Source organism: Lachnellula hyalina, assembly GCF_007821495.1.
Source record: "Lachnellula hyalina strain CBS 185.66 chromosome Unknown contig00004, whole genome shotgun sequence".
In the NCBI taxonomy this organism is placed as follows: Eukaryota; Fungi; Ascomycota; class Leotiomycetes; order Helotiales; family Lachnaceae; genus Lachnellula; species Lachnellula hyalina.
Window position 1 is genome coordinate 1 of NW_022157118.1, and position 21,713 is coordinate 21,713.

Here is a 21,713-nt window from a genome sequence, read left to right on the forward strand (position 1 = left end):
ACCCTAACCCTAACCCTAACCCTAACCCTAACCCTAACTTATATCTTAATTATAACAGGCCGAGCTGATATAAGAGACAAGCTCTAGAAGTAAAAGCACCGGCTGTGCCTGTGCTTACTAAGCCTTAATAGAGAAGCGCTTACTTTTCTTTAGATCTAGATAATAATTCTTCTCTCTTTTTTATTAAACTTATTAAATACTATATTAAGCCTTTATATATATATGACTTATCTGTAATATTAAGTTCGATTAATTATAGATTTACAGCTACCTGTTAGCTTTATACTAGACCTTAGATTAATACTATTAAGGAATAAAAGCTCTTAGTATAAGATATTAAATATATAATTATTTAGTGCCTTTTAAGAGATATATACGCGCTAATAATAATTAGAGACTAAATTAGTAAATATGCGTGCTGTTTTAAATAACTAGAAGATAAGAGAAGCTTAATAGAGCACTCTAGAAGACCCGTCGCCTATAAGTAACCTTATGTAAGCTTTAATTAAGTTGCTCTTAGTAATAACTTAGTTAAAGTCTAATAATAAAGACATTCATTGTCATCTACTTTCACTCTATGACGTGATAATGAAGGTCAATGTCGACAACGTGGATCGGACTATAAGCGAGCAGTTTGCTAGGATATGCCCACTCGCTTTTTGTTAAAAATCTGATAGTATCAATAGCTTCAAAGAGTGCTTCCGTAGGGCTAAAAGGCAACGTGGGGACAAAAGTACGCCTCATGCAAGGCCTAAAGAAACGGTGCTGCACTCAAGAGCAGCCGAACTTGTACCGCAAGGTAACTTTGCTGCCTAGGAAATACTACAGAGCCCCACTAGAACAAGGGTCAGCTGTCTTGGCGTCGGTTCTAACATAACCTGGAGATTATAGCACGTGCACGCGTAAGGTACGGGTCAAAAATCATATTGGATATGTAATAGGAAATCATTTTCCCTCTATCTAGAACTCTATTTAAGAAATTGACTTCATATAAAGCTTGTGTCAGATCCCTTTCCTGCACGTCTTAACCTGTATATCAACTTAGAGTTAGAGCTTATTAAAACTGTGCACGGACTTTCCAGTATTGCGGCAATGCTCCCTAACTCTAACTCTATACTCATCTCCATGGAGATATCAGATACGAAGTGTTTTCTTTTCATTTTTACTGCACTTTAAGTTAGTGACTATGGACGCTGACGAATCTTTATTCTTTTACGGACGTTACTATCTTGAATTATAGGATCGACAGATTGCTATGCCGCTTGGGTAAGCGCTAGACTGGTTTTGTCTACCAATACCCTTGTATTCTTTCTTTGACTCATACGCTGTACATTTGTATCTGGTAAAGCTTCAGCCTTCCTTTAATGACTGAGACAGAAAGCCTATATTGAAGGTGTTAATAAGCATTGGGCCCCTTTTATGAGCTTTCACTGACTCCAAAACGCCCTATATATAGGCTCTCTGTTCCCTCATAGTTGTTTTTAAAAAAAAACCCGCTTTTACCAACTGCTTACGCAGTCAATCAGGTGTCAAATAAATCAGCAGCTTCAAATTCGTGTCTATCTGTATCTCGTCTGACGTGCATCATGCCTTCAGCTCTTATTTTCGGTGGCTCTGGACAATTAGCAAAGTTCATCACAGAGCGCCTGGTGAAGAAGGACTATATAGTGTATTCTGTCATTCGACGGGAAGAACACGTCCTCGGCCTTCGTGGACTTGGTGCAACACCTATCATTCAATCTCTGGAAGACTCGACAGTGGCTGAGCTTGCTCAAGTCATTAAGTCGTCTGTCCCAGATGTGATTATCTTCGCAGCAGGTGGCGGTTGGCGAGCATTTAAAGATCCAAGCTTCAACAGTATTGTCGATCACGATGGCGCTATCAAAGTCTTTGATGCAATGGTCAATGCTGGTTGTACCAAACGTCTTATCACGATCTCGACAATCGATACTAGGAATCGCAGCAAGCCAAGACCATCTTGGTATAACGATGAGGACCAGAAAGTCAGTGATGATTTATGGGCTATGTTACCCCGGTATATGGAAGCCAAGTTCGAGGCCGACAAAGATCTTGTGGAAGAGAACACGAGAAGAGCTTTAGACTATACCATAGTTCGACCTACGTGGTATAATGAAGGAGGATGGACAGGAAGGATAAAGGCCGGAAAGGCTGGTACATCGCCTAAAGTGAACAGGGAGGATGTGGCTGATGTATTCGTGGCTTGTATAGAGAACCATGCTACTATTGGCCTGGTGTTTGAGGTGACAGGAGGTGACATCCCAGTGGAGGAGGCTGTACGACATGTCGCTGAGGAGAAGGTTGATTCCTTTGATGAAATCTATCGATAAATTTGCACTTGCAGCTTCAATGGGAACATCAAAAAGTGTTTCATCCAGTTTCAGTCAGCAGATTTTCAGAAAATGGTATTTTACCGTTGAATAGCAATACTGTATGCATTCACATATATTATGATTGATGTGAGAAGAGGATATAACCGAATAACCGAAGACTAGGTACCTAGTTTGGTGTTTATATGCTTATATCAGCAGCCAATTCATGCCACGTGATATCCCGACCGTTCCATATTTATCATGATTATGAAATACTAAGACTTGCTTTATCATTGCTTGTAAATCAAGCACGTGCCACCTTCACGCACCATCCTCGCTGCTCCCTACTAGTACTTGCGCAATCCACTCGATGGATTCGCAGTCTCTTCCATTTCGGGCCCTAGTCTGCGAGGTTTCGTACTGAGCCGCAGGTATAGGCCAATGAGAGATGGTTCCGCCGACGGTATTTATGTCCTGGTAAACGAGAATGGTGATGAAGGGAAGTAAAGAAGCTGTTGGCCCATTTTTAGTTGGGGGGTTGGTAAGGTGCTACACCTGGCCACGCATCAAACATACTTACGGAGGTATAGTAACATGCAAATTCCACTCTGGTTCTTCGTATGCAGCATCGCTCTCGCACTATCCTGGCCCTGGGTGAATACGGGTATGGCGTCTTTAGTCTTTAAACGCTCTCCACTACTATCCACATCTTTGCATACGATTATAAAGGCCCTGCCTCCCCCTCTTCTCAACCCCTCATCCCACTTCCGCAAGTACACCAGCAATACAAACACCAACACCAACACCAACACAAAGCCCACCACACAACACGCAACCATGTCCCCAAGCACCGCATTCCTCGAAGCCCTCAAGGAGCGCCGCAGCATCTACGCGCTCTCGAAATCCTCCCCCATTTCCGATAGCGCCATCCAGGACATCGTCACGCAAGCCATCCTGCACACGCCCTCGTCGTTCAACTCGCAGACTACGCGCGCCATTCTGCTTGTTAAGGGCGAGCATGATAAGTTGTGGGATATTACCAAGGAGGTGCTGAAGGGGATTGTGCCAGCGGATCAGTATGCTAGTACTGAGGCGAGGTTGAATGGGTTTCAGGCTGGGTATGGAACTGTGAGTTTACCTTTCCCTTTTCCTTTTCCCTAAAAACACACGTTCAAGACTGATGCATATCTCCCCTAGGTCCTATTTTTCACCTCCCGCTCCGCGGTCCAGAAAATACAAGACGCATTCGCCATCTACGCCGACCGCTTCCCCCCCTGGGCCGTGCAGAGCAACGGCATGACACAGCTCGCTGTATGGACCGCGCTCGAGCTCGAAGGCCTCGGTGCTAACCTGCAGCATTACAACCCGCTGATCGACCAAAAGGTGCAGGCGGCGTGGGGCGTGGATGAGGATTGGGAGTTGAATGCGCAGTTGGTGTTTGGGAAGAAGGAGGGGGAGGCGGCGGAGAAGGCTTTCCAGCCTATTGAGGAGAGGTTCAAGGCGTTTGGTGTTTGAACCTTGGTTGATGGGTGGTGATAGTGGTGGTGATGGTGTGCATTGTCTTGCGGGATTGATAGATATGTGAGATCGACTAGCTTTGGATCGCTATATTTCAGCGCGTTGCATTGCGTAGCTGTAGATGAGCATAAATACGGATAGAAAAGACGACACAACACAAGACAGGAAACGAACATCTCATTTTCCCAAGGGTATGTTGTTCATACACCAAGCACCACCTACCTGCCTTCCTTCCTAATCACACCCAGCGTCCTACTCCCCCATTCTCTTCTCCTTCTCGGTTTTCTGTACACAGAGCACAAAGCACAGTGTACAGTGTATATCGGAGGTCATCATCTGAAGTCGTTGACATTGTAGTTGAAGCTGACAGACGGGAGGCTTCGTTCCATCCTACAAGTAGCTGGTACAGCCCAATCCCAGACCAGCTCACACATTTAAAGTTCTCACTGCATGGGTTTATTGCGCCACTCCACCTGTGCACCCTTCACTTCTTGGTGTCAAATATGTAACACATATGCGCGTGGAGTACGGGTTTTATGTTATATTACTTTGCATGAAAGGAAGAAGAAAGAAGGGTTCTAACTTCTATGGAGTGTTTTATGTTTTGAAGTCCATTTGTATTTATGTGCGAGCTAGTTATGGAGTGAGAGATGGGTGTTATTGGGATTTATTTTTGGGGGTTCTCTCTTCTTGTCGAGTTTCTCTTTGATGAGGAAATTGTCTTGTGAGCTTGGGGAATGTTTGTTGTAATTGCCTATATATTTACACTACCTCATTGCGGAAATCACGAGACTTCTACTTTTACTTCTACTTCTACCTCCACTGCACACATCGTCTTGGAACTGGAACTGAAAATGAAGTAGCAAGTGTAGGTATATCCGACGTATGCATTACATGGCAGGGGGAACTCATAACGTCGAGGTGTAATTTATTTGTGGATGTTAATATACCAGATTAATCGCACGGGGTTTAAGATATAGGTACTTGGGGGGGGATCTAGACACAAATTCTATATCGCTAATTAAGCTTCCTGTAGCTTTATACTTGTATTGAGAGGCTTTTGCTTTCTCTTCTAATCTACTCCGGAATATACACAAATATATGAAAAGATCACGCGATTCATAGTCTCCTGACAAGTGGGAGATCTCCGCTTGACTACTTACTCCGTACATTAGCGTAAAACTGTATCCACCTAATCCTTGCAATCGACGCTAACTACCCCGCATTCAAAGAACCCCTCACGTGAGTTCAAATCTCACCACCTATGTGCCCACGTCGTTCGTTGCTCGACCGCACACTTGACCTCTCTTTCTTTCTCATCATCCCATTCCATCAAAAGAATCAAACCGATCAATCAATCCAATCTGTCCCCAATAAATAACAACAATCCACTCCTCCACCACTTACTCACCCACTCGACATTCGCAACCATGGCGTCAACTGAAGCACTCCCTACCATCAAGGTGTTAATCACACTGCATCCTGGCATGGACTCCCTCGATTTCATCGGTCCCCTTGAAGTTCTGAGCCAGGCGAAGCATAATCCCAATGATGCTTGTAAGTGACAATTGCAACTACCACTCTATTACGATGCCTTTGCCCTTGAAATCAGCTCATTCCCATCTTTTCTCCCTTGCTCCAATTCAATGTCCCCTTCAACTACCCCTTCCACTTCTGCTTACAGCTCCACGACTTTACACGAGTATCAACAGCTCACAATTCATCTGCAGCAACCAAAGCCTTCTCTACCACCTTCGTCTCCGCTACTGAGCTCACCACCACTGCTCAGGGTGCTGGTCTCCGCGCTCACATAGAATTCAAAGAAGCTTATGCCCGTCTTTCTGAATTCGACATCGTATGTAACTCTGAGCTCTCTAATTTTTTTATTTTTTTTTCTGCAGATAGTTTTGGAGATTCCAACTCTCAATAAGCCTCCCAATACTCCCAAATCTCAAACCACCCAACTAAAACCACCGCCCCCAAACCCTACTGACTTCTCAATCCCACAGCTCATCATCCCCGGCGGCGGTATTGACGAAGTCCTAAAAAACAAATCCGAACCCCTCGGCCTAATCAAAGCCTGGTCTGACCTCCAAAAGAAAGACCCCAAGAAAGAACGCACCCTCCTCTCCATATGCACCGGCTCTCTCCTCCTGGCCCAGCAGGGAATCTTGTCGGGCCTCTCCGCAACCACACATCCGGACTCTTACGCCAAGTTCGAGAAGATCTGCAGCGAGATCGCACAGCGGGATCTAGCCGAGCGTTGTGATCTAGTCGAGGAGCGATACGTGGTGAACAATCTACGCTTTGATCTCGGCGACGAGGAGCAGGTCAATCCGTATGTGCGCCGACGCAGCGATGCCAAGCCTCCGCCAATGAAACGCAAGGGGAGCAATGCGTGGAAGGAGAGTAATACGAGGCGCGAGAGCAATACTAGGCGTGCGGCGTTGAGGTTGGGTGGCTTGAGGGTCATTACGAGTGGAGGTGTGACTACGGGTCTAGATGCAAGCTTGTACTTGGTGAGTATTATGGTCAGTGTGGAGAGTGCGAATGAGGTTGCCCGGGTGCTACAGTACAATTGGGGCAAGGGCGTTGTTATTGATGGAATTGATATCTAGGGCGTTGGGCGTTGAATGGTGTTGCTTTGCGTCTTGCATTGCATACTAGAAGAGCTTCAAGCTTTTTCGATTCAGGGTTTGTATTGCGGAAAGGAGGATGGTGATGATGCTAGGTGTTACTGTTTCTATGAAATCTCAACTCGTTAAATAAACAAAACTTGTGCTGTTATTATATTATGCGTACAGTGCCTCCCGGAACCAAGTTCATAACCAAATAATTGTTCCACAAGTCCTTCCTTTATACTCTTCTATCTTCTCCTTCACTCAAGACTCCTAACATGACGCAATCCTCACGCCATCCTCACGCAACTCCCTCGGATTAAACTCTTATTTAGCTTCCATTCCGTCTCCGATCCTAAGATCTACAAGCAGGTGATTTGCACAAAAACGAGAAGCGAGTGCGGGGGAAAAGGAGGGGTTATACTACCTCTCCATTCTTCCCAATCCATAGGTCTTTCCATTCCAATTCATTTCTATCCTCCTCTTCATATACCACTTAAAATCCAGCTAGATCTAATTACTATTAATGATTATTCGCTGCATGTAGTGATAAAAACCGCGTGATGGTAGCTAACACGTTAAGTGTCAGATTCAGCATTAGATGATATTCAGAGATGACTGAGATATTTTTCAACGTTAAAGACAAAAATATATACAGTAATTATCCAGTGATACATTCATCACCAAGCCCTACCTACCGTGCATGATGATTCCTCGCTTAAGCCCCTTAATAACACCCCTGAACAATCACTAGCCCCCAACCCTACCTCCTTCAAATACATCTTCGCCATAACACCTAATTTCATTGCATCACTTCCTTCCACACACCCAAGTAAGATACGCTCAGACTCATCCAACTAACCAACATATGCACAGAATGGCACATCCTCTATGCCTGCACCTGCACACTCTACGACCGCACCTTCCCCTGCCAAACCTTCCAGGACACCGGAAAATGTGATACAGAGAATGCAGAGGTTGTGTATAAGGATATACCGTTGGTCTGTGGGGATAAACATGAACGTCAAGATAAAGAGGAGATAAGCGTAGGAGTGAGCAAGCGGGACCAGCAGGTGGGAGGATGGAAGGATCGGCGTGCTTTTAAGTTTATGGAGAAGGCGTGGGGATGGGGAGTAAGAAGAAGGTGGTATTGACAAGCAAAGAGAGGTGAAGCGCTGATGGGTGCTACTTAGATCTAGCTATTCAACCTCTGCTCCGAAGACAGGCTCTAAGGAAGCTACTTTATATCCACGAAAAATATGATTAGCTCCGGAAAATACGAGCCATTCGGGCGGGTGCATGTACGTTTCCGTAGCTATATGACCCGGGAAGTTGGAGCTGTATAAAGCTAATATGAGCAAGTGTTTCGTATATCACGTGTCGTGTCATTACAGTTATAGTTTATATAGTTATAATCATCATTCCGACTTGCGATATATCAACAGACCTAAAATCTAAGCAAATACTTTAGCAATCTCTCAATGACCAATTCGTTGCAGAAGATCATACAGCGCACATAAAGTAATCGCCGTGAGAGTCGCACATCGCTGCCTGCAAAAACCATTAACCTCAAAGATAATCTCCGTAGATGTAGAACTCTGAAACTCCCAGCGATTAACCCTTCCTATCCTTCCATAAAATTGGCCACTAGAGTGGAGAGCAGACTTTATCGTATGGCCAGGTAGGAGTAGAAAGATAAAGATATATTTTCTAGAGAGCCCGTAAAGAATAGTTGGAAGGCTGGCTATAAGATGAGCATAAGCAGGCGAGCAAGCCATTTTTTATAATTTTGGCTTAGCAATCTGTTCTTTGCCCTTCCTCTTCCTCAACTCCTTTCTCAAGATCTTCCCACTTGCAGACTTAGGAATGACCTCTACGAACTCAACTTCTCGAATCCACTTATGTCTCGCCTTCCTACTACTCACATAATCAATAAGTTCTTTTACCAGCTTTGCTTCTTCTTGTGGTATATCCACTTGCTTCCTCATAATAAATGCCTTGGGCCTCTCTCCTGCAAATGCGTCAGGAATTCCTACCACCGCAACATCGTCAATCAGCGGATGTCCCAACAACAGATCCTCGAGTTCTGCTGGGGCTACAGCTATGCCTTTGACCTTAATCATCTCCTTGATGCGATCTGTGATAGTAACCATGCCATTTTTGTCAATAATTGCTTCATCTCCAGTCCTCAAAAATCCATCACTCGTAAAGGTCTCCCTTGTTGCCTCCTCGTTCTCGAGGTATCCCATTGTGATTTGAGGCCCCTTGGCTAAAAGCTCCCCTGGTTCGCCAATCTTTACTTCCTTTTCGTTCGAATCCACTATCTTGAGCTCCGTTGATGGCATTGCGGTTCCAACCGTCCTAGCAAATTTGTAGTCATATGTCTTCGGTGTATGGGAAGTAATACAACTGCAACTCTCCGTCATGCCATATTGTTGCTTGAACCCAGTTTGGGGAAATTTCTTCCTCAGAAATTCGACGATCTCTCCACTAATCGGTGCAGCGCCTGTAGAGAATCGACGAATGTGGCACAAATCGTAGCGGTCTACTATAGGATCGTGCACCATACGAATCAAAATTGGTGGAACGAGAAGGAGTTCTTCAATCTTGTTCTGGGCGACAGTTTCGAGCATACTCTCCAGGGTGAATGATGGGAGCATGAAGACTTCGGCATTGAGAAGAATTGGTAGGTGCAAGATATGGACAAGTCCCGTTATGTGATACAGCGGTAAAGCCGCTAAAGTCTTTTTGTGATCCAAAGGAGTAACAGCTTGGACTTGTAAACACTGTGCTATTACATTTCGGTGCGATATCATGACCTCAATTCCGGAGTCAGTTTTGTTTACTTGATTTAGGAGGATCATAAGGGTCGTATACGCACTGCTTTTGGAACACCAGTAGTTCCACTTGTAAATCCAAGAAAAGCGCAAACATTGGCAGCTGTCTGAACACCAGAATACCTAAACCCCTGAATCTGCCCCAAAGAGCCGAGCTCCCTTCCAATACGAATCAGTTGCCTCAAATTCTGGTAACCTTCAACTTCGCCTTCGAGGAGTATTATGTTTTGCTTGGGAATTCCACTCTTTTGTGCTGATTGTTCCGCAATATCTATGCATGAAGGCACAGTAAAGAGAAATTTTGCACCGGCTACGGTGAGCGCTGTAGTCATCTCTTCAACATTATACGATGGTGAGGCTCCGCAAATAACACCACCAAGTCGCGAAACGGCAAACATAGCCACCGGATACCAAATAGTGTTTAGGCTGAAGATCGCAACTACGTCTTTTGCAAGCATGCCGCATCTCTTGGCCAAAGCTGTAGAGAGCGATATTGAGTACTCTTTTACATCGAGATAACTGAGGCGTTCCTGTGTGGTGACATTGGTGAATCCTTTGATTTCAGAAGCACCGTGTTTGGTCAAAGGGGATGCTTTGCTGTCGAAGAGCCAACTCCAAACAGTTTCATCCAATGGTGCTGTGGACAATTAGCGCCACCCTGCCTTTTATCAAAGGGGTGGTCTTGCCATTGATGGGAGGTTCAGCAGATTTGTAAACCATTTTCACAAAAGCGTGTAGGCAATATGAGGTTTAGGACGTCTCTCGACAGTGCTAGACTATTCTCCTCATCACGGGTGGACTCTCCAGTAGCCCCCTTCTAAGAAAACAGGTATAATGGGGCCAACGAGACGAGTTATACAGTACTTCAGGAAGAATAGATACAGCAGGGTAGTGGGACAATTTCAGTTTTCCGTGATTCACATACAAAGATATGTAGTGTTTGTCGCCACCCGCTGGGCGGGGTTGATAATAAAAACCAGCTAGACCTTAAGGAAATGGTAGTGCAAAGCTGCGGCTACGGAATTATTGCTTCGGTAATTCGAAAAGTGGGAGGAGTTGTGGGGGTGGGGGTGGGGAGCGGGGTAGAGAAACCCGGTCCATACTGTACTCCGGGAGGCTGGCGTTAGCCGGACGCGGATTACCGCCATGAAGTCGCAAGGAGTTTCCATTTAGTAATTCGGGCTATCCTTTTTAAATTCTTTAACGAAGCGTTTTAATTTCTTAGATTCATTCTTTTAAAATTCACGCTGTCCAACTTTCAAGTATAGTTGAGGTAATATTTTCTACTGTAAACGGTGCTCCAAAGTTATTAACTTTCAATGCGCAGGGTCCTTCCTAGCTCACAGCATCCTATGTTCGGGATCCGATTTCAAGTCAAATGAATACCTTATTGATGTATACGCTTGCGTCATGAATTTCTTTAACCTTCTTCAGATCCGTGGGAAATACTACAATGTAAACATATCATCACTCTAGGCCAGATTGTAAGTAAAGGTAATAAGTGTTCTGTGTAGCAGCCTACGCTTCCTGGGATCGCTGGGATCGAGTTCTCTGGCCTCATAGTGCCTGTTCCGGAAGACAGGCGTTTCAACATTCAATAAGGGGGAGCTAGCGGAGTTTCTGGGGTCGTCGCTCTCGGTGTATTGGGCTTTGTACGTTCAGGGATTCAGGGGAAAACGTTTCCCGAGTACCTTTTAAGCGAGCAAAAATCACGGCCTTTACGGAGTATAACTTTTTCCTCTTACCTACCCCGCCTTTGCACTTTCGCGTTAGCTATGCCTCAAGTCGTTCCGAAGGAGATAATGATTCTATCCAACTATAAATAGAAACCCTCAATGATATCAAATACCTGTACGGTTTGTTTTCGTAACGCAGCCTAAGCACAGCAACATGGCATTCGATAGACTGGTTCGTTTCCAGGATGATGAGGGAAAGATTCGGTACGGAAATGTCCCGTACGAATTCCCGAGTGATGGGATCAATGGCACGAAATTACAGATTCTAAAAGGCGATTTGTCTTCTGGCTTCTCAAAGGGCGACGGAACAGCCACTGTTAAAAAGGTTCACATCCCATCAAACCCATCTTGATGCTATGAAGAGACCTAACAATTAACGCAGTTACTTTGCCCCTTGGAAACCACCCCCATCATGCCATGCATTGGCCTAAACTATGGACAGCATGCAAAGGAGGCTGATGTGAGTTGGTTCATTTTTGAACTGTATTAATTACTGACTTCTGGTCCTTCACCCAGCTGCCAATAGCAACCTATCCTGTTGTATTCCAGAAGCCTGCAGATGCTCTGACCGGTCCATATGATGATGTGTTCATCCATGTGGATGCCCAATCCAAACTTGACTATGAAGGCGAATTGACGGTCGTTATTGGCAAGGACGGTAAAAACATACCTGAAGATAAGGCATTGGAATATGTATTGGGTTACACAGCTGGCAATGATGTTTCTGCGAGGAACTTTCAACTGCCCCCAAATTCTGGAGGGCAGTTTGGTTATGCCAAATCATTCGATGGTTTTGCGCCCATTGGTCCTTGCATAGTGTCGACTTCGATCATTCCAGATCCTCAGCAATTGGATTATGTCACCAAGGTGAACGGCGAGGTCAGACAGAAGACTCATACCAGTGACATGATCTGGAACATCAAGCAGATTATTGCCCATTTGAGTAGAGGTACAACATTGCGCAAAGGTACCGCCATCATGACTGGTACGCCTTCTGGTGTTGGTCTATTCCTCAAGGACGGATTCTTAAAGGATGGTGACGTGGTGGAGGTTTCTGTCACTGGAATTGGCGCAATCAAGAACCGCATGGTCTATGAGAAATAATGACTATATTCTACTTGCTAGATAGAGCTTGCGAATAGTAGTACCAAATTCAATAATGTCTGGAACCAATCCCAGATTACCTGCAGAGTTTATAGTTTCGAATAGTTTCAAATAGCAGATCATCAAAGCTGACATCTAAGACAATTCTAATCGTGGTCCTCCTTTCTTAGATTTATTAAAATCATAAAATTGCAGTTAGGAAACGCGATACCCGTTTCGCCCTTAGTGTCAAATCTCTTTAAAACAATGTTATAGTCAGATGGAATACACCTTTAGCAGAACAATCATTTCGTTCTTTTCATTCCTCGAATTATCTTGATTGGTGCTATCAGCTTTGATTTACAGAAACTTTTTCAATCCCAGCCTCATCTCAAACCTCCCCCTACAGGGTGCTCCAGAAGGGCAATAACGGTAACAGAACTACGAATTAGGCTGGAATACAGAGAAGATTTTTATATCCGTTATTAAAGTCCAAATCCCTTTAGGTTCTTAGGCAATGGATTCACCCAGAGAGAAGCCAACGGCGAGAGCGTGTCCTATTATATGACCAAATAGATGAGGTTTGTACTACATGTATCCTTTTCTTTAACAGCCAGACACTATCAAGTATTCGAACTTCAAATAAAGCCTGTCTCCCAAATACCCTCTTCAAACATTATATATATCTTGTCTTGAAGCGAAATGGAGCGTTCCGCAGTTTGCTACCAAGTGAATGGATAGATCGATGTGAATCAAGCCACTGAAAAGAGTCATTCCCTACCTTTCGCATTGCCAAACACCATGCATGGATATTAACATCCAGTCTCAAAATCTCGATTTGCATCAAAAGGCCATCTATATCTACTGAATCAACACCAAGACCATCGATTATATCCAGCACTACTTCACCTCACTCACGCAACATATCCCATCATCCTGCAGATCTCCGATTTACCTATTCCCCAATTCCACTCAAGCGTCTACATACGTCTAACCTCCCTCGATCTATTCACCGAACTGAGCTGAATCCCAAAATGTGCTTCATACACAGCAACGTTTACACCTGCTCCCACTTCTCCCGAATCGAAGAAGACCGCTGCGAGCACTACGATACACAATGGTGCCGCTGTTTCGTGGTGGGCATGGGCCAATATCTGGAAACGAAATTGCCGTATGAGTGCCGGAAGTGTAGGAGTAAGAAGGAGAAGAGGGATAGGGATAAATGGAGGAGGGGGAAGAGGTATTATGATTATTTTCCGTTGAGGGAGTGATAGGGGAAGGAAGGTTTGAGCTTGGCTGGGAGACAAGATGTATTTGAGGGAGATATTGGGAAGAGAGTTGATTGAGGGAGGGGGGACAGGTCGGATAAATCATTATAAATTGGGTATGGTAGTACGAGATGCCGGAGATGGGCCTTGTAATATGGGAATGGCGTTGAGAGAATGCTCAGGATTTGTGGACAGGGCGTTTTATGGATGTATACATGCGTCCATGAATAACGCTTCTGAAAGGGGTCCGAAGAACAATGCCCGATAGCTTTGTTAGCAAGTCATGTCAAACAAAAGAAGTGATGGTTGAGATTGTAACTCGAAGGGCGTAGTGTGCTAAGGTGACGACAGCACCTCATTCCATGATTATGAAATCCTTAGCTAGGGGGAAGAGGAGCCCGAAAAGGCTCTTCGTTAAAGGTTAATGGTTTCTAGTAAGCGTGCAAATACGGTGAGCGGGTGTGAGAAAACCTAAGCCAAAGCTGAGCTGAGCTGGCCCTAAGCCGAACCTGAGCAAAGGCAGCGCTGCTCACATAAGACATCGGTTTGGGGAGTGCAAACACGCCAGTCTTATACCAAGTACTATAATCACGTCCAGTATCTGGAAGTTTGATACCTTGATAAACTACCTGAAGGGTATATCACTAATACATTACACCGGAAACTAAATTGTACTTTTTGAACAATCGATATTTCTTGGCATAAGTTCAACTTGCGGATATATTAAGGGGCGCGAACAAATGTTTTCCATGCTAAATGTCATGCTTAATGTAGATTGAATTCCAGATGAACTTTGATTACTAGGTTCTTGGGGCTTTATAAAGGCGATAATTTCCAGATCTTCAAAAGGGATATGTTCAATCCCCGCTACTGATTATCAGTTGAAGACCTGAATTTTGGGAGAGGCATCATCCCTCTATACTTCATACCAAAAGTTCGGGCCTTCCATACCTATTATGCCCTGGATCACCCGAGTATCAGCAAAAACCTAGAAGTCAAAGCAGTGAAAGATTGCCATACCTTAGCCTCCTTACTTAGGAGGATATTGGACCTTGCTAGGACAATTCGTGCTCGAGCCCGTACTAGTAGTAGGCACAAAAGTGCCGTTCTGCACGTTTCCCTTGACATGGAAACCGTAATAGATTTCATACACCACATTTGTATCCTGGCAAAGAAGTACGACGGGCGCGCCAAAAGCACTTTCAAGAGCTGAGTTCATCGCTGAGAGACTGTATGTTTTTGATGAAGAAGGCGTTATGCCGGCATCTTTGAGCCACTGATGGAAGCATCTTTTAGCATACATATAGCGAGCATTTTGAAAGAACCGGTTGGGAGATAGCTTACGGTGTAGGTTGGGAGTGTTTTGAATAACGCTACAACCTTGGTAAAGAAGTCAACGGCCTCGTCACCCTTCGAATAATCCGTATAGCAGCTTGGCTCCAAAGTCGAGATGCACGTGCCGTGGGTCCCCCATTCATGGTCCCAGAAAGCCTCATTACCCTCATCGTCGGACAGCCAATACGTGTTCATATAGTCTAGCACAGAAGTCTTACCCGCGGCCTTGAGAAGCGAGGTGATGTCCGTGTAAGCGCGACTGCTGTCACAGCTCTCGCTGTAAGTGCCGTCGCAGTTGTTGGGCCAGAGGCCGTGGATCGTCCATGAGTCATCGGGTCCAGTGACTGGATCGGTATCCCAGAATTGCACCTGCTGGAACAAGCCTCCGGGCGTGTTGAAGCAGCAGGTATTGGTTGATGATCCGACACAGGAAGTCTTGGGGTTAGAGCAGGTATCCGGAGTGCCCAGCGCTAGGGCGAGGGAAATGGTTGCAGCAAGCGCTGCGCCTGTTTTGTATAGAGATGGCATTGTGAGTAGGTAGGAGTATGTTTTTTGACAGAGGCGTGAGGAGGGAGTGTAAATATGATGAAACTGAGCTACTTATATTCAGGCTTGGCTTTGGCAATAACCCAAGTACGTCACTTGACAGCTTTACTGCGCTCTGACAGGAAGGTATTCCAATATCGCGTTCCTACTACAACAGCGGACTTCCATGTATAGTTAGTTGACTCCAGCGATCAGGGGAACAGGACTAGTAGGCATTGACCCCTAATTGGTGCAAGCTGTGCCGCTATTTAGCCTGTTCAGGCTTGTTCAGCGGGTCCCGCGTGTCGATCTTCCCAGGTTTCTAAAAGGGAAGGTCCCCTAGAAAAAAGCTTGATTCGACTGCCGATGGGCTAATTCTTGGCTGCTGTCCTTGGCCTTGCTATACTATACTGTAGCAATAAGTGCTTATCTTATCCCGAGGGCCGAAGGATGTCTGATGGTTATACAGTAATACCTCACACCTTCTACTTGCAGCTCTTTCGGATATTAAGGACATCTTCCAATTTCAACGTCGACTTCTTTGTTCATAACCAATGATTTCAACCCAGCATCGTTCTCTTATACCTTGACGAATGTCAATGCCTACGTTGGTTCCCACCTAAATATGCCGTATATATGCACCGTGCTGCCTGTGATGCCATAAATGGGCTCGGGTTCTTGCAATATCTGAGACTGAAGCTGATCGGAAAACTAAACGTCTTCACGAGCTTGTATTTCAAGAGGCACCTGCCATTTGATCAATTATCAATAACCATTGCATCAAAAATAACTATAAATTTATCTAAATATAACAAAATCTTAATATATTTCAAAACACTTTCTCCGTGGTATACCCAACGCCTTATATCCCCCACGTTCCTCTACCTTGGCCTCCTCAAAGGATGCGCCTCTGTATTCAAAACATAGTCATTCAAACTAACAACTCCAAAATCCTCAAAACAAAGATAAAAATACTTCAGCGTCTCCGCTAACCAAAAACTCTCCATGCTATCCATTCTCTGGCCCTTGACATCCTTCGGATCAACCGTAATATCCACAATTGCAGCAGCAGCAATATCAGTCCTCGAAACTTTCTCTATGGCCTGGAACATACGCCATGCAGCGTCTTGCCACTTTTTCTCGCCTGTAATGCGCCACATGATCCAGACGGATTCAATTGCTTCAGGACGTAAGATGTAGCGCCGGTCTGTGATTTGTGTAAAGCCGGGTGCGAGCCTATTTTCCTTTGCGATTTTCGAAACACGCTCGGACAGAGAACCGTCGTCTTCGAGAATGCCGCCTGCTAAAGGGTGAAAAACCGCCAGGGATCTATGCCATCTCTCTTGGCTCCATTTGCAGTCGAGATTCTTTGGACATGGCATCACGGAAAAGATCTCAGGGGCAATGCCGTTGGGGTTGTTGTCGTACGCCCAGACGCAGCCGGATGTGAGCTCGTCTGCTAGGGTGAGCTCGGATGGTCGATTGAATATTTTGGAGGCGAGGCCCACCATGCCACCTGCGAAGCATGTGAGATGTTGGCCGTTGGGTATCCGGTTTAGTATGTTGCCGCCGCCAATGACTTGAATGTCGCCGGATACGGTGAGATTTTGGTCTTTAGGGTTGTAGATCCTAAAAAACATGTGCTCTTTGGCTACTTCAATGAAGCCTTCGTATAGTTTCCTGGGCTGTTCGAGTAGGCCGCCCATGATGAGATACTGTTTAGGGAAATATTCATAGAGGGAGTCGGACATTCCACCCAGAGTAAAGAAGTTATCTTCACTGAAAGCGCCGGAAGCAGGTTTGGATAAGTGAATACTGACTGGTCATATACCAGGCATTTTGGTCGTATTCTGCCCCTCTTCAAATACATCTGATATCCGTTGAACAGCATCATAGTATTTCGGGTCCTTCGTCAACTGCGAAAGTCTAGTGAATTCCAAACTCAAAGATCCAGGTTCAGAAACCAAAGATCCCTCAGGAGCTTCCTGGGCATTGCCATTGCTGTATCTACTCCCCATTAGCCCGCTTCCCAAGTGTCACAAGAGACAAGACTCACCTCTGCCAGTCCCACCTCGTGATAGGCATACGATTCGGCGTATCGAAACAACTCATGACCAATTCCCCCACCTCCACCGCTTTAGCAAGCAACACCGGATACTGTCCCCCACTCACATCATACGCGGCCAAAAAGCCGCCCAAGTACCGAATCGTCGTCTCAAAAATATTGATATCCTTCTCCATCGTCGTCGAAAAATCAATGGCCTCTACGGCATGCACCGCAAGCTCAAATTCATCTTTCATCCCCATAATCCAAAGAGTATCAAGCGTATCCACCAAACTCGCCGCCCAGCCCCCAAACGTATCCCTCGACTGCCCACTTATCGGCGCAACTTCATCCCTCAGCCAAGCATGCTCCTTATACCCCTCCCAACTATGCAGAAAGCTATCCAGCACCGCCTGTTTCCGCTTTATCCGTTCTTGTTTCTCTGCCGCGGATTCCCGGGGCTGCGAAGCCTGCACCAGCGGTATATTGGCCGGCGAGCCGGTCGGATAGGAAATATATGAGGATACTGGGTAACGGTCGGGGAGTTTAATCCAGTGGACCTTGCCGTCATTGGCGGGCGCTTTGGGGAGCGCGGGGGTGTAGGAGGTATACTGGTAGGACCAGGCGCCGGGTTTGTGACGGATGTACCACAGGGCGCTGAGGAGGAAGACGATGACAATTGCTGCTATACGCGAGCGGCGGATTGCTGGCATTTTGGATTGGAGGTTTTATTGGGATGCGGAGAGGAGGACAGTTGTAATACCATGCCTCGGTGATGGGAAGTGGTGATGGAGGGAGTAGCTAGAGGGAGTTAAAGGTTTGGCGAATTGGCTTTTGAGTAGATTCGTTGAGAAGAAGCATAAGCTGGATCGAGTGGGGGATTAAATGCATTACATTATTCTAATAATACAATGATATCTGCAAGAGAGACGCGGTCGAATACTGTATGGGTTTTCAGGTTGTTGTGTCGCAAGACGAATTGCAGGGATCATATTGTAGAGCCCCGCCCCTCCATAATTCGTGCCCCTAGCTGTCAGGGCGCTATAAAACGCACACATATAAAAGTTTCAATACAAGTCTACTTGGGACACTTTAGCTCGAGTAGTTAGATGATAGATAATATGTCGTTTGGGCGTAGAAGTTACTCTAAAAATATATCATTTAAGCTGAAGATGAAAAATTCCTGTCATGTTACCATAGGTTTAAGGTTTACAAGATGATAGCCTCGAGTAAGGCTGAGTGTTACTATACTACGGAGTATAAGCACGGGCACATGCAAGAGACCGCAGATGATCACAATCAGATGATTCTTCGATAGCTCAAATAATTTGGACTCTGCTCCCAAGAATAATGTTCATCGAGGTATCATCAGAGCCAATCCAGACAAATCCGCCATGTGTCATCACCCATCCACCCACCATCCATCAGCAACACATCACTAACCCTGCTGCCCAGGTTCCATACCAAGCTAAATCCTCCCTCGCACGCAGTAAAGCACCAAAGTAATATTCTCACTTCTGCATCATAAGTTGAACGAACTCGTTGTCTGTTGAAGGAGTTAGCTATAATGGGATACTGCGGTGGAACTTGGAAGCATACAGTCAATTCGTCCATCACCATCTTGATCAGCCTCTCTGATCATCTCATCCACTTCATCATCTGTCAACTTCTCACCAATGGATGTCATGACATGACGAAGCTCAGCAGCAGAAATGAATCCGTTGTTGTCGCGATCGAAGACCTTCACAGCAACCATAATCAGCATCTATCGTCTCTTGCCACATGGGGCAAACCCCACCTTGAACGCTTCTCTGATCTCCTCTTCGGAATCTGTGTCCTTCATCTTTCGTGCCATCATGGTGAGAAACTCTGCAACACAATCAGCAAACATATTTCGTAGTATTAGATAGATAGTGCCGGACCTGGGAAATCAATGGTGCCGTTGTTGTCGGCGTCGACCTCGTTGATCATGTCCTGCAGCTCAGACTCTGAGGGGTTCTGGCCAAGCGATCGCATGACGGTACCCAGCTCCTTGGTAGTGATTTGTCCTATCAGCCGTCATCAGCATCCTATCCCTTGGATATATGTACCCAGCCTCGTGTGGGCAGGCAGAGGAAAGGAAAGCCGCATGTATCCCCCACGATCTCGTTCGACGTCGGGAATGAATTGACAGGGAAGGCTTGCTGGGATTCGAGAGGTACTAACCATCGCCATCTTTGTCCTATCCGTGCAAACAGAAGTCAGCAAACAAGTTCTCAGAGCCGCCTACCCACTCTCTCCGTACGTAGGGCTGAAGCATGCAAAGGGCGGGGTAGAACTTACGAAGAGGGAAAATGCTTCCTTGAACTCAGAGACTTGCTCTTCAGTTAGAGAATCAGCCTGACATATCACCTATTAGCCTTTCTTCATTCAATTCTGTAGTCGTTGCTCCCCGCGGCTGACGAGCCAAGAGGATGGCGGGGCTGATTTCCCTATCCATCATGCCCAGGTAGTCGGGGGTGGAGAGGCATACCATGCTGAAGGATGAACGGGAGCGTCTGTTAGGGTGTAGGTTGTGGTATTTGCGCGCTATTTAGGCAATTTGTGAAGGGAAGGGCTGCTTGTCGAGGTGGTGCGATGCGTAGGATTGATGTTTTTGTGCAGTTGGAGCTGGTCCTTGTTTATTAGGGGTTTGCCATTGTGGTGCTGGCCTAGGCTGGAGTGGAGTGTACTACGGCGGGTCGAGATTAGACAGCATGTGCAACTAATCTGCCCAGTCCTGGTGGCCAGCCAAGAAAGCTAGCCATCATGCGGCTCGGCCAGCTGGGGAGCTCCGACAATCATTCAACGAACATGCCAATGCAGCTTCAAGACCTCACCACATCCATGGTATTACTCGAATCAAGAACGTGGTAAGGTTAAGAATTCCAGTGCTTTTCAAACGCAGAGAGCGCAAGCTCAATTTGCGTCCGCCATGTGGCGCGACCGCACCAATCTGTAAGCCAACCCAACTTCCACGTATACCTGACCCATGCTGATTATACAACACAAACAGCTACATATCCTACCGGCAATCGTATGCGCACCACCCAGCAAAGAAGCCAAAATACAGCAGCAGTGCATCTGGAAATGGCTACAGCGACAGTGTTGTCGGGGGCGGGTCCTCGGAACGCCAAGGGCTCATGTCTGCCGGCGCATTCGAAGACGACGGCGATGCTGTGATTGAGATGGATTTGTTACCGCCGAGGTGGGCAGATATCAGTGATGAGGTTACGGAATACTTGGCCGATATAGCGAGCAAGAGCGTGAAGCTAGAGAAGCTACATCAGAAGCATGTCCTACCAGGATTCGATGATGAGGAAGTCAAGAGAAGTGAGGAAGCGGAGATTGAGAGCTTGACGCAAGATATCACGCGAGGATTTCACGATTGTCAAAAGGCAATTCAGAGGGTAGAGATGCTGGTGAGAGAGTCCAGCCATTCTGGGGGTATTAGCAAGGGAGAAGAGACCATGGCGAGGAATATCCAGATATCTTTAGCGGGCAGAGTACAAGAAGCCAGCGCAGGATTCAGGAAGAAGCAGAGCGCATACTTGAAAAGTAAATTTCCTTCGTCTGTCAAACGAAGCACAAAGCTAACCCAACCAGAACTCCGCGGACTAAGTGGCATGAACTCACAAGCCGACCGCGCCTCGACACCCCTCACCAGCAACTTCACCGACCCCTCTTTAATGGAATCCGATGCCGACAAATCCTACTCCCAATCCGCACTGCAACAAACATCTCAAAAACAACTCACCTCCAACGATGCAGCCATAATGCAGCGGGAGCGCGAAATAATGGATATAGCACAAGGTATCATCGAACTCGCCGACATATTCAAAGAGCTGCAAGGGATGATCATCGACCAAGGCACGATGCTGGATCGGATCGATTATAATGTGGAGCGCATGGCAGTGGATGTCAAGGCCGCGGATAAAGAGCTGAAGGTTGCATCCGGGTATCAGAGGAAGGGGACGAAGCGGAGGATTATTTTCTTGCTGATATTGCTTGTTATCGGGATGTTTATTTTACTAATGTTGAAGCCGAGGCGGAGAAAGACAGAGGAGAGTGTACCACCACCACCATAAAATATTTCCTTGAAGTCCAATTACTTCTCGAAAGTGAGAGCACCAGAGAGTGTCAATGAGACTCGCTCAACAATCCGGGGCCACAAAATGTTTGGCTTTCCACCCATGTTTCTCACGGTTTATACCCGTAAACCATGGGCGAAGAAGCAAAGTCATCTGTGCGATCTTATACATATAAGAAAGATAGAAGGGCAAGTATTAAGATTGAAAGGAATAGAATCATACTAGACGCTTTTTTGAAAATCCCGAAGTAGTTAGCGCTGGTGCTGACTCAGCCAGGTAACACCCAAAAGCAAAGTCCATCCATGTCAAC

The 21,713-nt window shown here is 45.9% G+C and overlaps 9 protein-coding genes across 9 annotated transcripts; 5 read left to right on the forward strand and 4 right to left on the reverse strand.

The window, feature by feature from the left end:
• Positions 1-1,586: 1,586 nt before the first annotated feature.
• On the forward strand, positions 1,587-2,348 carry LHYA1_G000294 (UPF0659 protein; the record flags this gene model as incomplete). Its single annotated transcript, XM_031145286.1, has 1 exon — positions 1,587-2,348. One exon carries the CDS (start codon positions 1,587-1,589, stop codon positions 2,346-2,348), a length of 762 nt encoding a protein of 253 aa, XP_031009538.1.
• Positions 2,349-3,167: 819 nt separating this feature from the next.
• On the forward strand, positions 3,168-3,845 carry HBN1 (putative nitroreductase; the record flags this gene model as incomplete). The annotated part of the gene is made up of 2 exons (XM_031145287.1): positions 3,168-3,458; positions 3,528-3,845. 2 exons carry the CDS (start codon positions 3,168-3,170, stop codon positions 3,843-3,845), a joined length of 609 nt encoding a protein of 202 aa, XP_031009537.1.
• Positions 3,846-5,278: 1,433 nt separating this feature from the next.
• LHYA1_G000296 (uncharacterized protein) lies at positions 5,279-6,466 on the forward strand (the record flags this gene model as incomplete). The annotated part of the gene is made up of 3 exons (XM_031145288.1): positions 5,279-5,405; positions 5,579-5,703; positions 5,750-6,466. 3 exons carry the CDS (start codon positions 5,279-5,281, stop codon positions 6,464-6,466), a joined length of 969 nt encoding a protein of 322 aa, XP_031009540.1.
• A 1,925-nt stretch (positions 6,467-8,391) lies between these two features.
• 4CLL8 (4-coumarate--CoA ligase-like) lies at positions 8,392-10,472 on the reverse strand (the record flags this gene model as incomplete). Its single annotated transcript, XM_031145289.1, has 3 exons — positions 8,392-9,252; positions 9,348-9,940; positions 10,412-10,472. Coding segments are annotated over 3 exons (1,515 nt in total), but the record flags the coding sequence as incomplete, so codon positions are not given.
• A 721-nt stretch (positions 10,473-11,193) lies between these two features.
• LHYA1_G000298 (Uncharacterized protein) lies at positions 11,194-12,143 on the forward strand (the record flags this gene model as incomplete). Its single annotated transcript, XM_031145290.1, has 3 exons — positions 11,194-11,364; positions 11,422-11,499; positions 11,556-12,143. The coding sequence occupies 3 exons, from the start codon at positions 11,194-11,196 to the stop codon at positions 12,141-12,143; spliced, it is 837 nt and encodes a 278-aa protein (XP_031009536.1).
• A 2,277-nt stretch (positions 12,144-14,420) lies between these two features.
• Positions 14,421-15,253, reverse strand: RNTR_0 (Ribonuclease Trv; the record flags this gene model as incomplete). Its single annotated transcript, XM_031145291.1, has 2 exons — positions 14,421-14,666; positions 14,735-15,253. 2 exons carry the CDS (start codon positions 15,251-15,253, stop codon positions 14,421-14,423), a joined length of 765 nt encoding a protein of 254 aa, XP_031009535.1.
• An 878-nt stretch (positions 15,254-16,131) lies between these two features.
• On the reverse strand, positions 16,132-18,007 carry MAN1B1 (Endoplasmic reticulum mannosyl-oligosaccharide 1,2-alpha-mannosidase; the record flags this gene model as incomplete). Its single annotated transcript, XM_031145292.1, is given in 3 exon segments — positions 16,132-17,069; positions 17,082-17,257; positions 17,307-18,007. 3 exon segments carry the CDS (start codon positions 18,005-18,007, stop codon positions 16,132-16,134), a joined length of 1,815 nt encoding a protein of 604 aa, XP_031009563.1.
• A 798-nt stretch (positions 18,008-18,805) lies between these two features.
• On the reverse strand, positions 18,806-19,809 carry cmd-1_1 (Calmodulin; the record flags this gene model as incomplete). The annotated part of the gene is made up of 7 exons (XM_031145293.1): positions 18,806-18,840; positions 18,894-19,035; positions 19,093-19,163; positions 19,217-19,342; positions 19,500-19,515; positions 19,617-19,685; positions 19,807-19,809. The coding sequence occupies 7 exons, from the start codon at positions 19,807-19,809 to the stop codon at positions 18,806-18,808; spliced, it is 462 nt and encodes a 153-aa protein (XP_031009562.1).
• A 272-nt stretch (positions 19,810-20,081) lies between these two features.
• Positions 20,082-21,400, forward strand: tlg2 (t-SNARE affecting a late Golgi compartment protein; the record flags this gene model as incomplete). Its single annotated transcript, XM_031145294.1, has 4 exons — positions 20,082-20,162; positions 20,221-20,270; positions 20,329-20,870; positions 20,919-21,400. 4 exons carry the CDS (start codon positions 20,082-20,084, stop codon positions 21,398-21,400), a joined length of 1,155 nt encoding a protein of 384 aa, XP_031009561.1.
• Positions 21,401-21,713: the final 313 nt, after the last annotated feature.